We start from the raw sequence: 17,029 nt of genomic DNA on the forward strand, positions 1-17,029 counted from the left end.
ATGTGACATACAGAGAGGGCAGTGTGATTGCGGAACATGGAACAATAACAAAGTGCCTCTGGATGGATTAGAGGCAGGATTCCAGATTCCTACACTGTACTACTGACAATTTCATATGTAACAAGGTAAAAGAAACTTGTGTGTGACTTATGGGGATTTATTAACTCACTAAAACTCTCACTGGAATAACCACATATATCTAATAAACTACTTTTTACATCTGCTTAGCTATCAATATTAAGTAAATTTTATTTAACCAGAAGTCCGCCCAAATATGACACTTGCTAAATTAAGAGAAAGATTGAGATTATAGAGTAAACTCAACAGAATTTCTGAAAACATTTTATTTATATTTCATTTTAGGTCAAATATTCAAAGATTTTGAAATCTATAAGGCCATCTGTCTCAAGTTCAAAAATTTTAATATTATCTGGAAAACTATTTTTGAAAAGTGAATAGTGAAGAACATTTCAACACATAGGGATGAAATGCACAGTTTTTAAATTTTACATGAAACAGTTAAATACATTTAACACTAAAAATTCTTTATTTAAAAACACTAAGTTATTAAAATGAGTAAAAACAACATAGTAAAATTAGATTTTTCCAAAACTCACTACTTCAAAGAAAACATACAATGACATGGATCATAATATATACAAAACAGGAAATAAATCATCATCTGTTATTGATGGGGAGATTTGCATGCTTTCAAAATACTCATAATTTTAAGTCACACAAAATGTTGCTCAGAGGGAATGCTTCTTTTATATTTAAAGTCTCTTTAGAGGCGTTTTAAATTCCGCTTACTCTGGGCACTTCCTGGAAGAACATCTTTTCTATTTCTTGGCTTTGCTGCTCCTCTACTACATTCTTCAGACCCATGATAAGCACACAAACATAGCACACAAAAGTCAAAGCCACAGGCTGTGCGGCTACATAGCCCCCTTTTCTTATAAGGCTGGTACTTAGCAGGGGACTGGCACCTTGGGCAAGGTTTTAACGCTTCATCAATAAAAAGTGTTTTGGCAACCTGCAGTAAAAGCACACACACTAAATCTTCCATTTTCGCATAGAGGACAGCTTTATTTCAAACTCTGTAAATAGTTACTCCTAATAGCTTATGATAAATACTCACCTTGACATATTCTTCCTGTTTACTACTACTTAAGTGAGTAACAGAAGAGCTTGCTATAGGTGTCAAAACTTCTCCCCAAGGAGAAAATGTTGAAGCTTGTTCTTTCTGAAAACCTGGTGTCCTAGCCTGTGCTTGCACAGACCTTAAAGCTGATCGATTTAACAGATGGAGCCGAGTGGCGGCATCCTCAACATTTAATACAGCTCCCTGTGGTAAAAGACAAGAGGGGTCAACACTGCCATATCGAAAGTTCCAGGATAGGTTTCAGATGCACATGTAACATGTTTGGAAGTGATTTCTGCACCACTAGAATTTTCTCGCTAAACCATTCCTTTTTAGAGAGAAAAAAAAAATTCTCTTATCTAGCATTTAAAAGTCAAAGAAATATACAAAGTTGAAACAATAAATGCTAGCTTTAAGTCTGCATCATTGGTTATTTTTCTGTTTAAGGCATGAGTTTGCAAATTTTTCCTGGAAAGGACCAGACAGTTGCAAGCTAGTCAACTGTCATTTTAGCAAACACAGCTACAGAGATATGTAAATGAAGGGTCAGGGCTGTTCCAATAAAACTTATTATAAAAACACAGGTGATGGACAGGATTTGGCCCACAGGTCAGAGTTTATCAAGTCCCCTTTTAACCCAAGGTGAAAGAGGAGGTAAATTTTTTCAAAATTTGCTATGGGACATCATGGAATTCTGTGAAGATTTCTTACTTCAGCCACATGTCAGAAAATTAATGGTCCTGGTTAGACCATGAAACCCAATTTGTTTGGCTGGCTTTTACAAATACCAAACACTTGCAAAACTTGATTCATTTTTACACTTGAGTTTAAACAGCTTTGATATTTTTAAAGGAGAAAAAAATATCTCTTATTTGAAATGGATTTCCACATTACTCAAATAGTTGCTTCCAAGTTGCTTTAGTCGTGTCCAACTCTGTGCGACCCCATAGACGGCAGCCACCAGGCTCCGCCGTCCTGGGATTCTCCAGGCAAGAACACTGGAGTGGGTTGCCATTTCCTTCTCCAACTCAAGTAGTTAGCCAAGAAATATTTTCAGTGAATAATACTTATAGCCTTCTATTTTGTTAAGGTTGGAAATGAGAAAAACCATTGTAGGTTTTTTTTTTTAAACAAACTGGCGTTCTTAACTAATTATTAAAATAAAATATACTATAGGTGAATTTCCCCAGTGTCCACCTATCATTGTGTTTTCTCTCCCTTGACAGCCTCCCTTTGCCAGAATTGTTTCCTAAAGGGGGAAGAGGTAGAACACGAGAAATGATAGTAGGATAAGTATAGGAATGAAGCTAGCTGGCCGTGAAAAATTATGCAGTTGACAGCGTAACAACATAGGCTTATGTGTAATGGGTGACTACTGGTTTTTAGAAATTAGAATGAATACAGTTGAACTTACTCAAGGATTCAATATGTTACATCCTATAAATGATTTGCCGCCTAGGCTAGAAGCATATGACACAAGAGCACTCTAAAAGAAAACACCCACTGGATTTCCACGCAGTTGGCAAATACAGTGATGATGCATGCACCAAAAAATGAATAGAGATATATTGTCAAAGCGAATTTCAGCCATAGAAGAACATTCATTCAACAAAGATTTCTTCTAATAGGTGCCAAGTGAATAAAACAGTCTAACCCCTATCCTCCCAGAGCTTACTATCTCTGAACAGTGTAAGGTCTAGCAGTCAACAAAGGCAAATATTCATGAGTAACAACATTTTTCAAAATATAGGCACTCCCACCATACCAGAAAATATTTAAATGTGAGAGGGGAGTCTCTTACTGTTGTTCATTTCCATGATTATAAGTAAACAGTAAAGACTACAGTAAATTAAGAAATTTTATGGAAATAGTGTAATATTCCAATTTTGTAGTCATTCTCACTGCTGCAAGGCAAACAGATAAAATGAGATCCTATTACACGTAACTGGTGCATGTGCCATTTATTTTTCACATGTAAGGATCTTTCAGTGACACTATACACATGTGAGGAAAACCATCAAACAACTTTGTTTTATAATTTTTCTGTTTTGGTTAATGATATACATTAGGATAGTGCAGGTAGAAAGCAGCCAGTTCATTTGGGAACAAGAGGGCAAAGGGCATCTGGAATGATGTCTCTGAAGAAAAGAAGGAACAGGTAGAATACCTGATTTATTCAGACTTACACAGAGGAGAGTTCCAGTTCTGGCGGATGGTGAGTCAGGCATCTGTACAGAGAAACACTAAAAAGAAAGAAAGAGCAAGAGAGAGAGAAGGAGAAGGAGAGAGAAAGGGAAAGAGAGGAAAAAGAAAGAAACTGGGCAATTATTAACTTATTAACTGTGAGGGGAAAAGTTATATAAGAAAAAAGGTGTAATAGGTATAATCATACTGTACTATATGTTATGGCTATCAAAAAGTCATAATAATCTCAACACAGTCTTAATAATGTCAGCACCTAATCCTGATTCACTAATGATGGTGTAATTACATTCATAAACTAGGAGAAAAGACTTCAGAGGAAGAGCTGGGTAGACAGCTGGGTAGACAGCTGGGTAGACAGGTAGTAGTGGGACGTTAGAGAACTAACCTAGTTCCTCTACAGAAAAAACTAAACAAGCAATAGCAGTGAAGACACGCCACTCAGAAATATGCAGGTGAATATCAAAAGAAAAAGAACAACTAGAGAGTTGAAACTGATTGCCTTGATGAGGCAAGAATCAAGAGCAGGAAGAGCAGGAAAATACATGTTTTGTTATAAGCTTCAAAGTCCAATTTGATGTTTTAAACCACGTGCTTGTTTTTAGTTTTTTAAAAATTTAAAGCGAATCAAAATAAGGGGGAAAACTCAAGGGAAAAAATAGAGTTCTTTAGGAATCCAAGTTTTTTTAAAAAGTAGGATATAAGGTAGAATACTTTATCTAGAATTACTCAAAGGCTTGCCAATGTTTCTTTTACATAGGATGTAAGGAATGCATGAAGCTAAAAGCTTAATAGGTACTTGCTTAAAAATTTGTTTTTTGGTCTGTCCTTAGCAGTAGGGTGCCACTCTAAAAAGATATGTTAAGAAGGCAATTAATATCTTCAATATTATAAGCTCCCAGAGCCAGCAGCTGCAGCAGTAAGTAGCTTGTGAGGGATCATCATAGGTGAGAAGATAAAACTTGCCTTCAAATAAAAGTCAATACTTTAGTTAACAGCAGTCCCTAATATTTCCTTGGAATGAGAAAACCCTCAATCTGTATCTGGGTGTTCATATTTGTTTATACTATGATTCATTTCCCTGGAGGCTCAGGTGGTAAAGAATCTGCCTGCACTGCGGGAAACCTGGGTACCCTCCCTGGGTTCAGAAGATCCCCTGGAGGAGGGCATGGCAACCCACTCCAGTATTCTTGCCTGGAGAATCCCCATGGACAGAGGAGCCTGGTGGGCTACAGTCTGTGGGGTCGCGAAGAGTCAGACACGACTGAGCGACTAAGCACAGCACAACATGCCTCATTTCAATTATATTTAGCCAAAGTATAAGTTTACTTGTGTTATTACATGCTTTTTACTAGAATAAGAATAAGGAAGTTAATTCTGAGTTTCTCTTGGTATTTATGCCTAAGTAAGGTCTAAAAGTTGAATACATAGTAAATATGGGTACTCGAGTCATCAGATATTTGCTTATAACTTCAGGGCTGGACCTCAAATCTTTAAGAAAATGCAAGTTCATGATGCTTTACAAGTACTAAGCCGCCATGCTCACTCACCTCCTGGTATTCCCTCTGCTGAAACAACTTTCCCGTCTAACTCATTATTCAAGTCTCAGCTGAGATGCATTTTTTCCTTCTCCTGATCCCCAAGTATCAAACACTTCTTTTAAATGTCCTAATAGAACTAACTCTGAGCTTCCTCTAACACACCTGTATTGTAATCACCTGTTTATATTAGGTGTAAAGCTCCAAGAGAGCAGGGATCATGTCAAAAATGTTCACCACGGTAATTTGAGCAACTGGCATATACTATCTACTCAAGACTATACTTGAGTAGAGTATACTACATCAAGACTGGATGATTTAGTCACTAAGTCATGTCCGACTCTTGCAACCCCATAGACTGGAGCCCTCCAGGCTCCTCTGTCCCTGGGATTTCCCAGGCAACGATACTCAAGTGGGTTGCCATTTCCATCTCCAGGGGAGCTTCCCAATCCAGGGGTCAAACAGGCGTCTCCTGCGCTGGCAGGCGGTCTTCTGCATTGCAAGCAGATTCTTTACGGCTGAACCACTAGGGAAGCACATAAAAGACTGAATAGGTAATGCTATAACAATATCTAATTATGAACAGGATCTGGCATATCCTATTAAAATGGTATCAAATACCGATAACAGCATATATACTTAAACAACAAAACCCAGCAAGATGTTCTTCATTTCAGTTAGTCCACTCCATTTATGGACTTGGTAGAGATGGAGTTTGGGGGCGGGGGGAAATGAGTTTATGAATGTGGGAGTTCCCTGGTGGCCTAGTAGTTAGGATTCTGGGCTTTCACTGGCATTCAATCCCTGGTGGGGGAACTGAGATTCTGCAAGACTGTGGTGTGACCAAAGGAATAAAAAAGAACTTACGAGTGAATGTTGATAAAGAGAAAGACCAAAGAATAGCAGGAAAACCAAATTAGGTTGTCCAGACATATGTGATTATCAGATACTCATACAAATATGTTTTAGAATAGCATTATATACATTACCTCAGAATTTGTTTTCAGTTGTGTGATATGTAATTTCCTCCTTCGATTTGCTTTTTTATCTTGAACAATAATTTCGCGCCAATTTCTGCTCACTTTCCAAACACTGCAACGAAAAGATCAGTCCTTATATTGTATATATGCCACAGAATTAGCATTTTTTACATATGGCAATAAGAGAAACTTGTTTATAAAGATTTTGGATAGTTAATTTAAAGCTAAAATTTCACATTAAAAATATGACTTGATTTGCATAGCTGTGAGAGAAGACCTATTAAAATACATCAGCATCATATTGATAGGTTACTATCTTACAAACAGTTAAGGAAATAAAACAGTTTCATATAAACCCAAGTGAGTCCACTGGAGACTGATTAAGAGGATTTAACTTACATGCAACACTAATATTTAAAACTTGGAACATGACATGCAACAAATGATTATCAGCTACAGTGCAAGAGATTATATAAATTTCTCCTATTATTGTATTTAACAAATATCTGTCATTTTGAGTAAACAAACACAAAAACAATCAGTCCTGTTTTGGAACTACTAAGTGCCAGATACAGCTGACCCCTGAACATCAGTATTCTTGCATGGGAAAATTCCATGGCAGAGGAGTGCGGCGGGCTGCAGTCCACTGGGTCGCAAACAGCCAGGCATGACTGAGCGACTAAGCGCACACCTGAACAACATGGGTTTCAACTCTGTGGGTCCACTTACATGTGGATTTTTTTCCACGGTAAATACTACACAGTCCCTGGTCAGCTGAAACCAGGGACGCCGAACCACGGATACAGAGGAAACTCAGATGTGGAGAGCTGACTATAAATTATACAAAGATTTTAAATTTTAGGCTGCCAAAAAAAAAAAAAAGAAAAAAAAATTTTAGGCTGCACACCAGAGGGTCAGCACCCATATTTTCTGGTTGTTCAAGGGTCAGCTATAATAAATATTATTATGAGCAGCACTACAAAGTTTCTATTTTGTAAACCAAAGTTTATGAGAACAAAGCAGCTAAAGAAAAAAACATAATTTATGTCCAGTGAGTGCTTATTTATCAATAAAAGTGAATGAGGTTAAGAGAAGGTTATGGAGGGCCCCAGGTTATACCTAAGTTGTCAACTACTATCCTTCCAGCCACCTCAGTTACCATTGCCTCTCTAAGCTGACACAGGCACCTTGTATTAGATGGAGAGGAACTAGCAAAAAGTCACTCATTAATGGAAAAGAAATGAACCATCAATATATAGTTGGGTGTTCACCTCAGCTATTTCAACTGAGTCCGTCTCTCACATTTCCAAGAATAAGCACTGCCAAGTTACACATGCACTCTGCAGTGCAAATACTAGAAATCTTGAGGGATGAGCAGGGAAGGCAATTATTGCAATGTGCTCTTTCACTTACATTGCAATATGACTGAATATCACTTGTCCCACAAGTGAGCACCTAAAAGGGTCACCCAAGTTTTAACTAGTCTGTATCCAAATATTCCGTTGTGTAAAAACAAAATCCCTATATCATAGCCATATCCCTAATTTTTTAAACAAATAATTTATCTCATTTGAACATTTTTTAAGGCATAGACATATAGGTCATTAATCTTTCTTATTATCCTATTTGGGTTACACCAAAGACATTCCTGACCAAGACTATTCTGAAATGACTGAAACCTCAACAAGAGGTTGTGGGGAAATATAGGCTTAGACATCAGAGGGCTCAGTTATAGATCTGCAGCCATTCCTATCTCCTCGATTGACTGCTGGCAGGTCGCTTAACTTCTCTAGAGCTCAGTTTTCCCATCTGCAAATACGTGAAAGGACTAGACATTTCAGAAGACTTCTAGCAATGAAATTCTACAATTCTGTGCAATAGCCTACACTTAGTTTATGACAGCGGAGCCTGGTGGGCTGCCGTGTATGGGGTCACAGAGAGTCGGACACAACTGAAGCAACTTAGCAGCAGCAGCAGTTTATGGCGGAAAGGTGAAGAAGGGTTTCAACAGAAGTAGGAGCCAGAAAAGAATAAGGATTCGATGAACCAAACTCTTGACATATACCTATGGAAAAAGAGACTGACTAACTCTCTTGTTTGTCCTGCCTCAACCATGACCTTGCAGAAATCCTGTTCTACATGTCTTCTCTCCTTCCTGGTCCTGGCATACCGATGGGGCTTGTCTTCTGATAGTCCTGCACTTTGCAAAACTGCCAGTATAAGCGGTTTCAATTTAGTCTTGTAACTAGTTCCTACCCTCAATACTTCCATATATGTGACTCAGTTTCTGTTTACTTATGAAGCAGCATTCAAGATACTGAAATTTCTGACACTGAAGAATTTCACTTAACCATCTTTGATAAAATATAAAGTAACCAAAACAGAGATCATAAAACAAAATTTCAAAAAGCTACTCAACTAACAGAAAAGTTTTCCACCTTAAAAAAAGAAAGTGATAAAAGGCAGTTTTATCCCAGAAAAAAAAATCTTACCTACATAGGCTTTCTGCAGTCAAGGAATCTAAAACCATAGCAAGAACATGCTTTAGATTTCTGTACTTTAATTCTGTTAAGATGTCCAGCTTTTCTATACCCATTTTCTTGCCAATCAGTCCTGCAAGTACACGCTGTAGTACAGCAATTTTCCCCCCGTCCCTTTCTTCTAACAATTCATGTGCACCGTTTTGCTGGAATCTTTTCCTTTTGCTTTTCATAAAAAGCTCATGCACTAATTGCAAGGCTGGGGTCTTTGATAAATTCTTAAAGCTTAAATCTTCACTCTTATTGTCACTGCTCGGTTGGCTCTCTGAAATGTCTGAAGCGGTCGCTGGTGTTGATTCAGAGCTAGAGAGGTAGGTCTGGTTTTCTTCTTCTGTCTCAGATTGTGAGCCTTGCTCCCGAAGGGTGGACAGTCTTCTCAATCTTCCAAGACGCCTTGACTTTTTTATGGCGTCCCTGACTTTGAGAGTTCCCTTATGTTTCTGAAGTAGTTCTTGGAAAGAGCCCTCTTGCTCAGATAGGGGATCTTCTGATTTATCCAAGCAAAGTGAGTTGAAACCGCTGTCTTCAGGGGTCGAAATATTGCGTCTCACTCCAGCTGAAGGAGAAAATCTTCGACTTGCATTAAATTTAACACTTGGTAAAAGATTACTGATTGGAGTCACAAATATGTCCTCATCTGTTCTACAGCTTGTTCCACCAACAGAAGAGCCCAGAAGTTCAGGATATGTATTCTCATTATTAATACATAGACTGCTGTCACTGAAGTCATGTGTGATAGAGTCTTTAAAATTACTGCCCTGAATCGGAGATATACATTCAACTTCAAATAGGCCACAGTCATCTTTGGAATCATCCACTGTGGAAGTCTTCTGTTGAGAAAAATTAAGTCTCAATTTTTGACTGCTGGAAGTTACTTCTTCTGTTCTCAAAGTGCTAGTAACTGAAGAACTAAAAGTATCTTGCCTTGGAAAACCTGAAGTACTGCTTGGAATATTTTTTTCTAAATTGGGAACTTGGCTTGTACTGCTTTCGAGGGAACTGCTTTGTGATTCAACACCCCTGTCTAGAAGAGAGAAAGATATGTCCAATCTTCTGCGCAGCAAATGTTTTTTTCCACTGACTTTAGGAGTTTCACAAAGGTCTGGGGTTTTATCATTTTCCTTCCTGAGGAAGACAAATCTCTTTCTTTGAGTGGGAGACTCTAAACTATGGGTTAAGGCCAAACTTGAAGTTTCAGGATATTCGTGGATCAATGTTGAGCCTCTTTCTTTCTTTCCAAATAATTCTTTATCTGTATTATCAAAGCTGCACGATTTTAACAGCTCACTGTAGCCACTATCTTGAAAAGAAGATGTGGAACAAAGGTCTCCAAAGCTGGAGGACTTGAGCCTGACAATAGGAGAGTCCACCTCATTTCCTGCTCCAGTGCCGGCTTCACCTGAATGCCTTTCTGACATCTTCAAAATCTCTGTTTCTACAAAGTGAAAACAAATTTTATTCTTCCTTTGAAATTAATAGCCTGACAGCTAATACCAAAATACTTGTTATGAGCACAGATGATTATGGAAAATTGTATGGCAATAAAAAAAAGTTACTTTAAAAAAACAAATCTCCTCTGCTATATACTCCTGTGTATCTTACTTACGACAGTGTTTCAACATCATAAAAACCAAAATTTCCAGGATATAAATGTTCACAGATTACCTGACTAAGCATAATCTAGGCACTGTGCACAGATATTTTCATTAACTACGCTTGAGGAAAAAAAAAATATCATGGCATAATTTTTAGATGATAGTATTACCTTATAATTTTTACAGTGCTAAAGTACATTATTGTAGTTCCAACATTCTGACTTCTTTGTGCTGGCCTATATTTAGTCAAGTGGATATTTCCTTTCTGAGTTCTGTAATGTAAATAAAGATGCTTAAAAAAAAACTATATGCTGATTTTGACCACTGGTCAAGTGAGTGCAGCCACTATAAAACAGCAATTCAGCAAAGCAACTCTAGGATAATGTTACTCATACTTGTAACATGGGCTTGTCTCAGAAACCTGGTCTTTCTGACCATTCACAAGGTCTGAATTCCAAGGCTTTCACCTTTGCAAAGGCTCTTTGGCTCACTGATAAATTAGTAACATATTCTTGAGCTAACCAAAATGAACCAAAGCTCCACAGGCCATCTCAAACCTGGAAAGTTATACTCATTCGTGTCTCATCTGGTAAATATTTTCTACTCAGGAACCCACCCTTTATAATATTCTTAAATTGAAAATAAAGAATTTAAGTACATAACTTAGAGAAGAAGTGTGATTCAGTATTATATTTGTAAGGAAGGACACTAGGAAACATTTCACTTTTTTTAAGGAAACACTTTAAGGAAACTCTTTAAGGTTTTCAACAGTATCACTGCATTCCTTTTTAGAACTTGAATTAAATCTTAAACTTTTTAGAAACTTGAATTAAATCTTAAAGTATAAGAAAGTTATTTCTCCAGATTATTCAAAGGACACGAAGAAAACTGTCATTCTTTTAAAGTTTTCTCCAGACCGAATACATGGTTCTCTATTTAAAAGATCCTGGGAAGATATATTGTTAGTTGAGTATAATGGGAAAGTTATTTATGCCTAAGTTCCAGTTAAATATGTAAGTGAATACATTTTTTTTAATTGCTATTCTAACCAAAAAACCAAATTGTTTCTTTGTGGTATAATGATCATTATTACTGGGCAAAGTAAGTGTTTTTCAACTTTTAAAACCTATATTCTATTTTGGTAAATCTCACATATGTTCTCTTCTGATTTAGATTCCCTCAGATTGTGACAATCACTGATCTCTTCTGTACCTGCTTACCAGCCAAGATGATCAAATTTTGCTTTCTGTATTTCATATTTTAAAACAATTTTTGTTTTCAAATTACACCTCCACACACGAATGTTTCCTACTCTCCGAAAATCACTTTATTAAGTAACAGTTTTCTCTCATGTCATTTGGTAAAGTTAGGTCCGAGCCTTTTTAAAACTTTTTAAAATTAAAACAAATGTAACTATTCTTCTACTTCACCACTAGGTGTCTCACCATGCTCGAATTTGGGAACCTGAGAGGCAAATTGATGGAAACAAAAGCAGGGATGCAAATAAAATCCTCTCCCCGCTAAAAACCATAGACCACTTGCTTTAGACATACAAAAAACTTCCGATTTTCCTTTTGTTCATCTACCCATTTGAAATTGCTTCCACCGTGCTTTCTCTGGTGTCATCATTTTTTTTTCCCCATCTTTCATCATTTTCAACCCAAGACACTGGTCTCAAAACGTGGTTTTTCAAACTTCAAAAGTATTTATGCAAAATCGTGGAATGCCGGTTGACTTGCTCAGTTTCACTGATTCAACAGTTCACTGATGAAACAAACAAGCCTCTTCAATATTCAATTTTTAAAACCAAGCTCCTGATAAAGAACACACATCTCTATAGTGCTCTTTAAAAATGCAAAAACAAAAACACTGGTTAACTCAATGAAGTACTTAAAGTAATTAAAACCGAATTTCCTTCATTTGTTAAAGTGCAACATCTTACCATCAGTAAAATCTTGAGTTCTTAGACGCCAACGTTACGTAGGCTTCCGATAAAGGAAATTTCTCACTTTGCCTTTAAAATTCACGCCAAAGTAATACCACTTAAAGAGACAACTAATTTTGAACAATTAATGGAAACGTGCAGTAGCAGCACGATGCCGGCTAAGATTTGAAGGATACCTCAAGTACGTGCTATCGGGATTATTTTCTAACGCTTTAAAAGGCCTAAATCACTTTGAATTCCCCCCAGCTTTCCAGACAACAGAAATTGTCATATCTCTGTGTGCGCCAGCTAGTCTCGGGACGGAGGAAAACGGCCCCAATTCGGCTCTCTGACCACGCAGGGTCAGCTGCTGCGCGGTCGCGTCCTGCCCGAGGTGCCGTCGGCGGGTGGCTGGTTAACGGTCTCCCCGGGGGCGTCAACCAGGCCGCTTGTCGGTCCGCGGACTCTCCCCAGGCCGGGCTGGCGGAGGGAGGCCGGCCCCAGGGCCCCAGGAAGCCGCCAACGGGAAGAGGACGGGCCGGCGTCGCCTGGAACCAAAGCGAGACGAAGGCGAACCGCGTCGGGGCGCCTCTCTCGTCGCGGCCCCTGGGAAGCTGAGCGGGCGCAGGGCAGCGGACGCCCAGGGGCCGGCCGCCCTCACACACCTGGCGTCCCCGCTCCCGCCCACCTGGGGGCCCCGGGGCGGCCGCGCCCACCGCGCCGGGCGGGGATGTGTGGGCGGCAGCCGCCCAAGCGCCGCCGAGGAGCCGCGGCCTCGTCCCCAGGGATGCTCGGCTATGGCAACCTCCACGCCGGCTCCGCGTGGGGCCGCCGCCTTTTCCCTCCTTCGGTTTGAACTGCCCGCCCTAAGTAACCGCCCCACCCTGAGTAACCGCCCCGCCCCGCCCCGCGCCGCGCCGCGCCGCGCCGCCCCTTCCTCCCGCCTGCCGCCGCCCCGCGACCCCGCAGACCCCCGGCCCTGCGTGCGCCCGGGAGCTCCGCCTCTGCTTTCCAGCCCTCCGCGCCCCCACCGCACCGAGGCACCCGCGTGCGTGCTAAACCGCTTCAGTTGTGTCAGACTCACTGTGACCCCGCAGACTCTAGCCCTTCAGGCTCCTGCATCCATGGGATTCTCCAGACGAGAACACTGGAGTGGGTTGCCATTTCCTCCTCCAGGGGATCTTCCCGACCCAGGGATCGAACCCGCGTCTCCTAAGTCTCTGCATTGGCAGGCGGGTTCTTTACCACTGAGTGAGTGAGTGGAAATCGCTCAGTCGTGTCCGACTCTTTGCAACCCCATGGACTATGCAGACCATGGAATCCTCCAGGCCAGAATACTGGAGTGGGTAGCCTTTTCCTTCTCCGGGGGATCTTCCCAACCCAGGGATCGAACTGAGGTCTCCCGCGTTGCGGGCAGATTCTTAACCACAGCCACAAGGGAAGCCCTCTTTACCACTAGCGCCACCTGGAAAGCCCGTCTGAGGCACCTAGGTCTTTCTAATTTGGTAGGCTCTTTCTCACGCACCCCCAACCTCCCGCCCCCCATCCCACCCACCACCACCCCACCCCCGCACAACCCCCACCACCCCCACCTCCGTTTTAACTTCGGGCAGCACTGTATAGAAAGGTTAACAGGTCCTAGGCGCCATGGGTGCTAGGTTGCTTTAGTCGTGTCCGACTCTTTGCGACCCTACGGACTGACTGTAGCCCACCGGGCTCCTCTGTCTATGGGGATTCCGGACCAGGGATCGAACTGGCCTCTCATGTCTCTTACACTGGCAGGCGGATTCTTTACCGGTAGCGCCGTCTGGGAAATCCAATAGGTCCTACTGTGGGATACTATTAAAAATAATGTAGGAGAACGTTCACTTGAAGATGTTTCCAGAGATGAAATGAAGCGTGAAAAGCAGGCTACAAACCGAATGCCATCCTTTAGAAGTACAGATACACACAGGATAAGATCTGAAAGGTATGACTAACTTGGTTACAGCATCTGTAGACTAGATTATGCTTAAAAAAAAAAAAAGGACATCTAAAAAGGGATATTTTATGTGCCAGGCTCCATCCTCTGCTCTTAGCAGTTTCTTTCTAATCTCTCTCTCTCTCTTTTTTTCTTTTTTCTGTCTTCTTTTCCTCTGTTTATTCCCTAAATGGGGCGTCCTACATAACATTTTTCTTACTTTACCATTCTGTGCTTACATAATTCGGATTAGGAGTTAAAAGCGTTACTTTAAAGTCAGTTACAGCCACTCCTACCACTCTCCTGCAACACAGAACTTCTCCATCTGGGTGCCCCTTCGATATTCTAAATGCCATATATTAAAAAAAAAAAAATCAGACTCACTAACAATTATTAAGCTTTGACTATGTGCCAAATGAGGGCTTCCCTCATAGCTCAGTTGGTAAAGAATCTGTCTGCAATGCAGGAGACCCCAGTTCAATTCCTGGGTGGAGAAGATCCGCTGGAGAAGGGATAGGCTACCTACTCCAGTATTCTTGGGATTCCCTCCTGGCTCAGCTGGCAAAGAATCCGCCTGCAATGTGGGAGATCTGGGTTCAATCCCTGGGTTGGGAAGATCCCCTGAAGAAGGGAAAGGCTACCTACTCCAGTATTCTGGCCTGGAGAATTCCATGGACTGTTTAGTCCATGGGTTCACAAAGAGTCAGATACGACTGAGTGACTTTGACTTTCACTTTCTTTCAATGTGCCAGTTACTGGGCTGCTGCTGCTGCTGCTAAGTCGCTTCAGTCATGACCGACGCGGTGCAACCCCATAGGTGGCAGCCCACCAGGCTCCTCTGTCCCTGGGATTCTCCAGGCAAGAATACTGGAGCAGGTTGCCATTTCCTTCTCCAAAGTACTGGGCTAGGTACTGGGAAAACAAAGATGGAAAGACGCAGTTACGGCTAGCTGGTATAAATGCTATAGTAGAGGAATGGCAGTAACACAAAAAGAAAGAGATCAACTAATGCTATAGAAGAAGAGCAGCAGAGTTGACTATACAAAGACTGTGATATGCTTTTATGTATTTATCTTTTGGCTTCACCTGCACAGCATGTGGGATCTTATTTCCGAAACCAGAGATCAAACCCATGCCCTTTGAAATGGAAGCACAGAGTCTTAAACACTCTGATATATGAGGTGGAATTTGAAGGACGAGTGACATCTTTCAAGAGAGCAGGTGATTCTAAACTCAAAATGTGCAAGAGCAGGAGAATTGAAACAATGGGGGCACATTACAGAAACCGTAAATAACTTGTTATAGCTAAAAACTGACTCGTTCCAGGAAAGGGCAAAGAAAATTCTTGACAAGAAGTCAAGCCATGGAGAGTTTTGGATGCATGTTAAGAGTCTGAAGTTTATCCTCTCAGCAATGCAGAGCATTTTAGAAGGACCACTCTGGTGGCAGAGTGGAGGACAGAAAGAAGGGAGGTGAGAGGGGCACTGGAATCCACTGTATTACTCTGGAACATAGTGGGCGTGGAGAAGAACCTAGACCCGACTCAGTCAGCAGAACCAGCTGCCTGGAGCAGGGGAATGAGGAACAGAGCACAAGTTTGGGAGAAAGTAAGATGAATTTAGTTCAAGGTTGTTAAGTATGAGGTACCAGTAGGACTTATGGTAAGGAACTGGTAAATTACACATTTTCAAGATGGCACCTTCCTGAAGCCTCAGTCACACATTCAGGTAGAGGGAGGAGTGTTCTTTCTAGGTCCTCAAACAAGTCTCTATTACAATCCAGGCTCTATTTTGCCACTCCCCGCCCAGCACTTGCTATCCTCCTCTGCTGAATTTTCTCCATATCATGTATCACCTTCTATAATACCATATTATTGGAACTTCCCTGGGATGGTCCAATGGTTAAGAATCTACCTGTCAATGCAGGGGACCCAGGTTTGATCCCTGGTCTAAGAAGATCCCAAATGCCGCAGGGCAACTAAGCTCATGCACCACAACTACTGAGCATGCATGCAGCAACTACTGAAGGCTGTGCACCCTAGAGCCTGTGCTCCACAAGAGAAACCACTGCAATGAGAAATCCACACACCCCAAAAAAGAGTAGCCCCACTTGCTACAACTAGAAAAAGCCCTCACAAAGCAATGAAGACCCAGAGCAGTCAAAAAGAAATAAATTCCTTTTTGGTTACCTGTTTTAAGGTCTGCATCACACTCCACTGTAATGTAAAAAGGGAAGGGAATTTGTTCTGTGGTTAAAATCCACACACCCCCAAACACCATTTAAACATTGCCCTTTTCTCTTTCTGTAGTTAATTTTTCTTTTGTTCCAACTGAAGAGTAAAAGAGTACACCATAACTCGTTTAGATAGTCAAAGGGTATTTTTAATACCACTCCTCATCCAAAAAAAGGGGGGCAAAAGACACCTGGTTACATGTTAGCTTGCCCTAGCTTTACTCATATAGCCCAAATTTAAGCCACTGAGCTATATTTTCCTATTATTTACCCATCACAGTATTTGGCTTCTTCCCTTCCCTTTCTGGATTGGCTGTAATCTCGTTACTGACCTCAGAACTCTAAAACCCAAATGTTTTCCACTGATCTAATGCTTCTTTTGGAAACTATCCAGGAATACATAATGAAAGGTTTTCCATCACCATGATATTCAAGCTATGCAGTATACTTAAATGAATATGATCAAGGAAAAGGAAAACAGATATTCAGGGGAGAAAAATAGCAACATGTATCTCCATAACCACACTATAAGGATTTAAAAGCACTAGTATTCAAGATCACAAGACAAATATGTTCATTCAATTCAGTTCAGTTCAGTTGCTTAGTCGTGTCTGACTCTTTGCGACCCCATGAACCACAGCACGCCAGGCCTCCCTGTCCATCACCAACTCCCAGAGTTTACCCAAACTCATGTCCATCGAGTAGGTGATGCCATCTAACCATCTCATCCTCTGTTGTCCCCTTCTCCTCCTGCCTTCAATCTTTTCCAACATCAGGGTCGTTTCAAATGAGTCAGCTCTTTGCATCAGGTGGCCAAAATACTGGAGTTTCAGCTTTAACATCAGTCCTTCCAATGAACACCCAGGACCAATTTCCCTTAGGATGGACTGGTTGGATCTCCTGGCAGTCCAAGGGAC

At 40.9% G+C, this 17,029-nt stretch overlaps 1 protein-coding gene across 1 annotated transcript; it reads right to left on the bottom strand.

Annotated features, from left to right (window-relative positions):
• Nucleotides 532–16,086, bottom strand: FBXO43 (F-box protein 43). Its single transcript, XM_018058083.1, is given in 8 exon segments — nt 532–1,033; nt 1,139–1,345; nt 5,871–5,973; nt 8,354–9,836; nt 11,939–11,948; nt 11,950–12,010; nt 12,275–12,786; nt 16,069–16,086. Coding segments are annotated over 8 exon segments (2,643 nt in total). The 3' UTR covers nt 532–784.

This window comes from Capra hircus, chromosome 14 (assembly GCF_001704415.2).
Source record: "Capra hircus breed San Clemente chromosome 14, ASM170441v1, whole genome shotgun sequence".
Lineage (NCBI taxonomy): Eukaryota > Metazoa > Chordata > Mammalia > Artiodactyla > Bovidae > Capra > Capra hircus.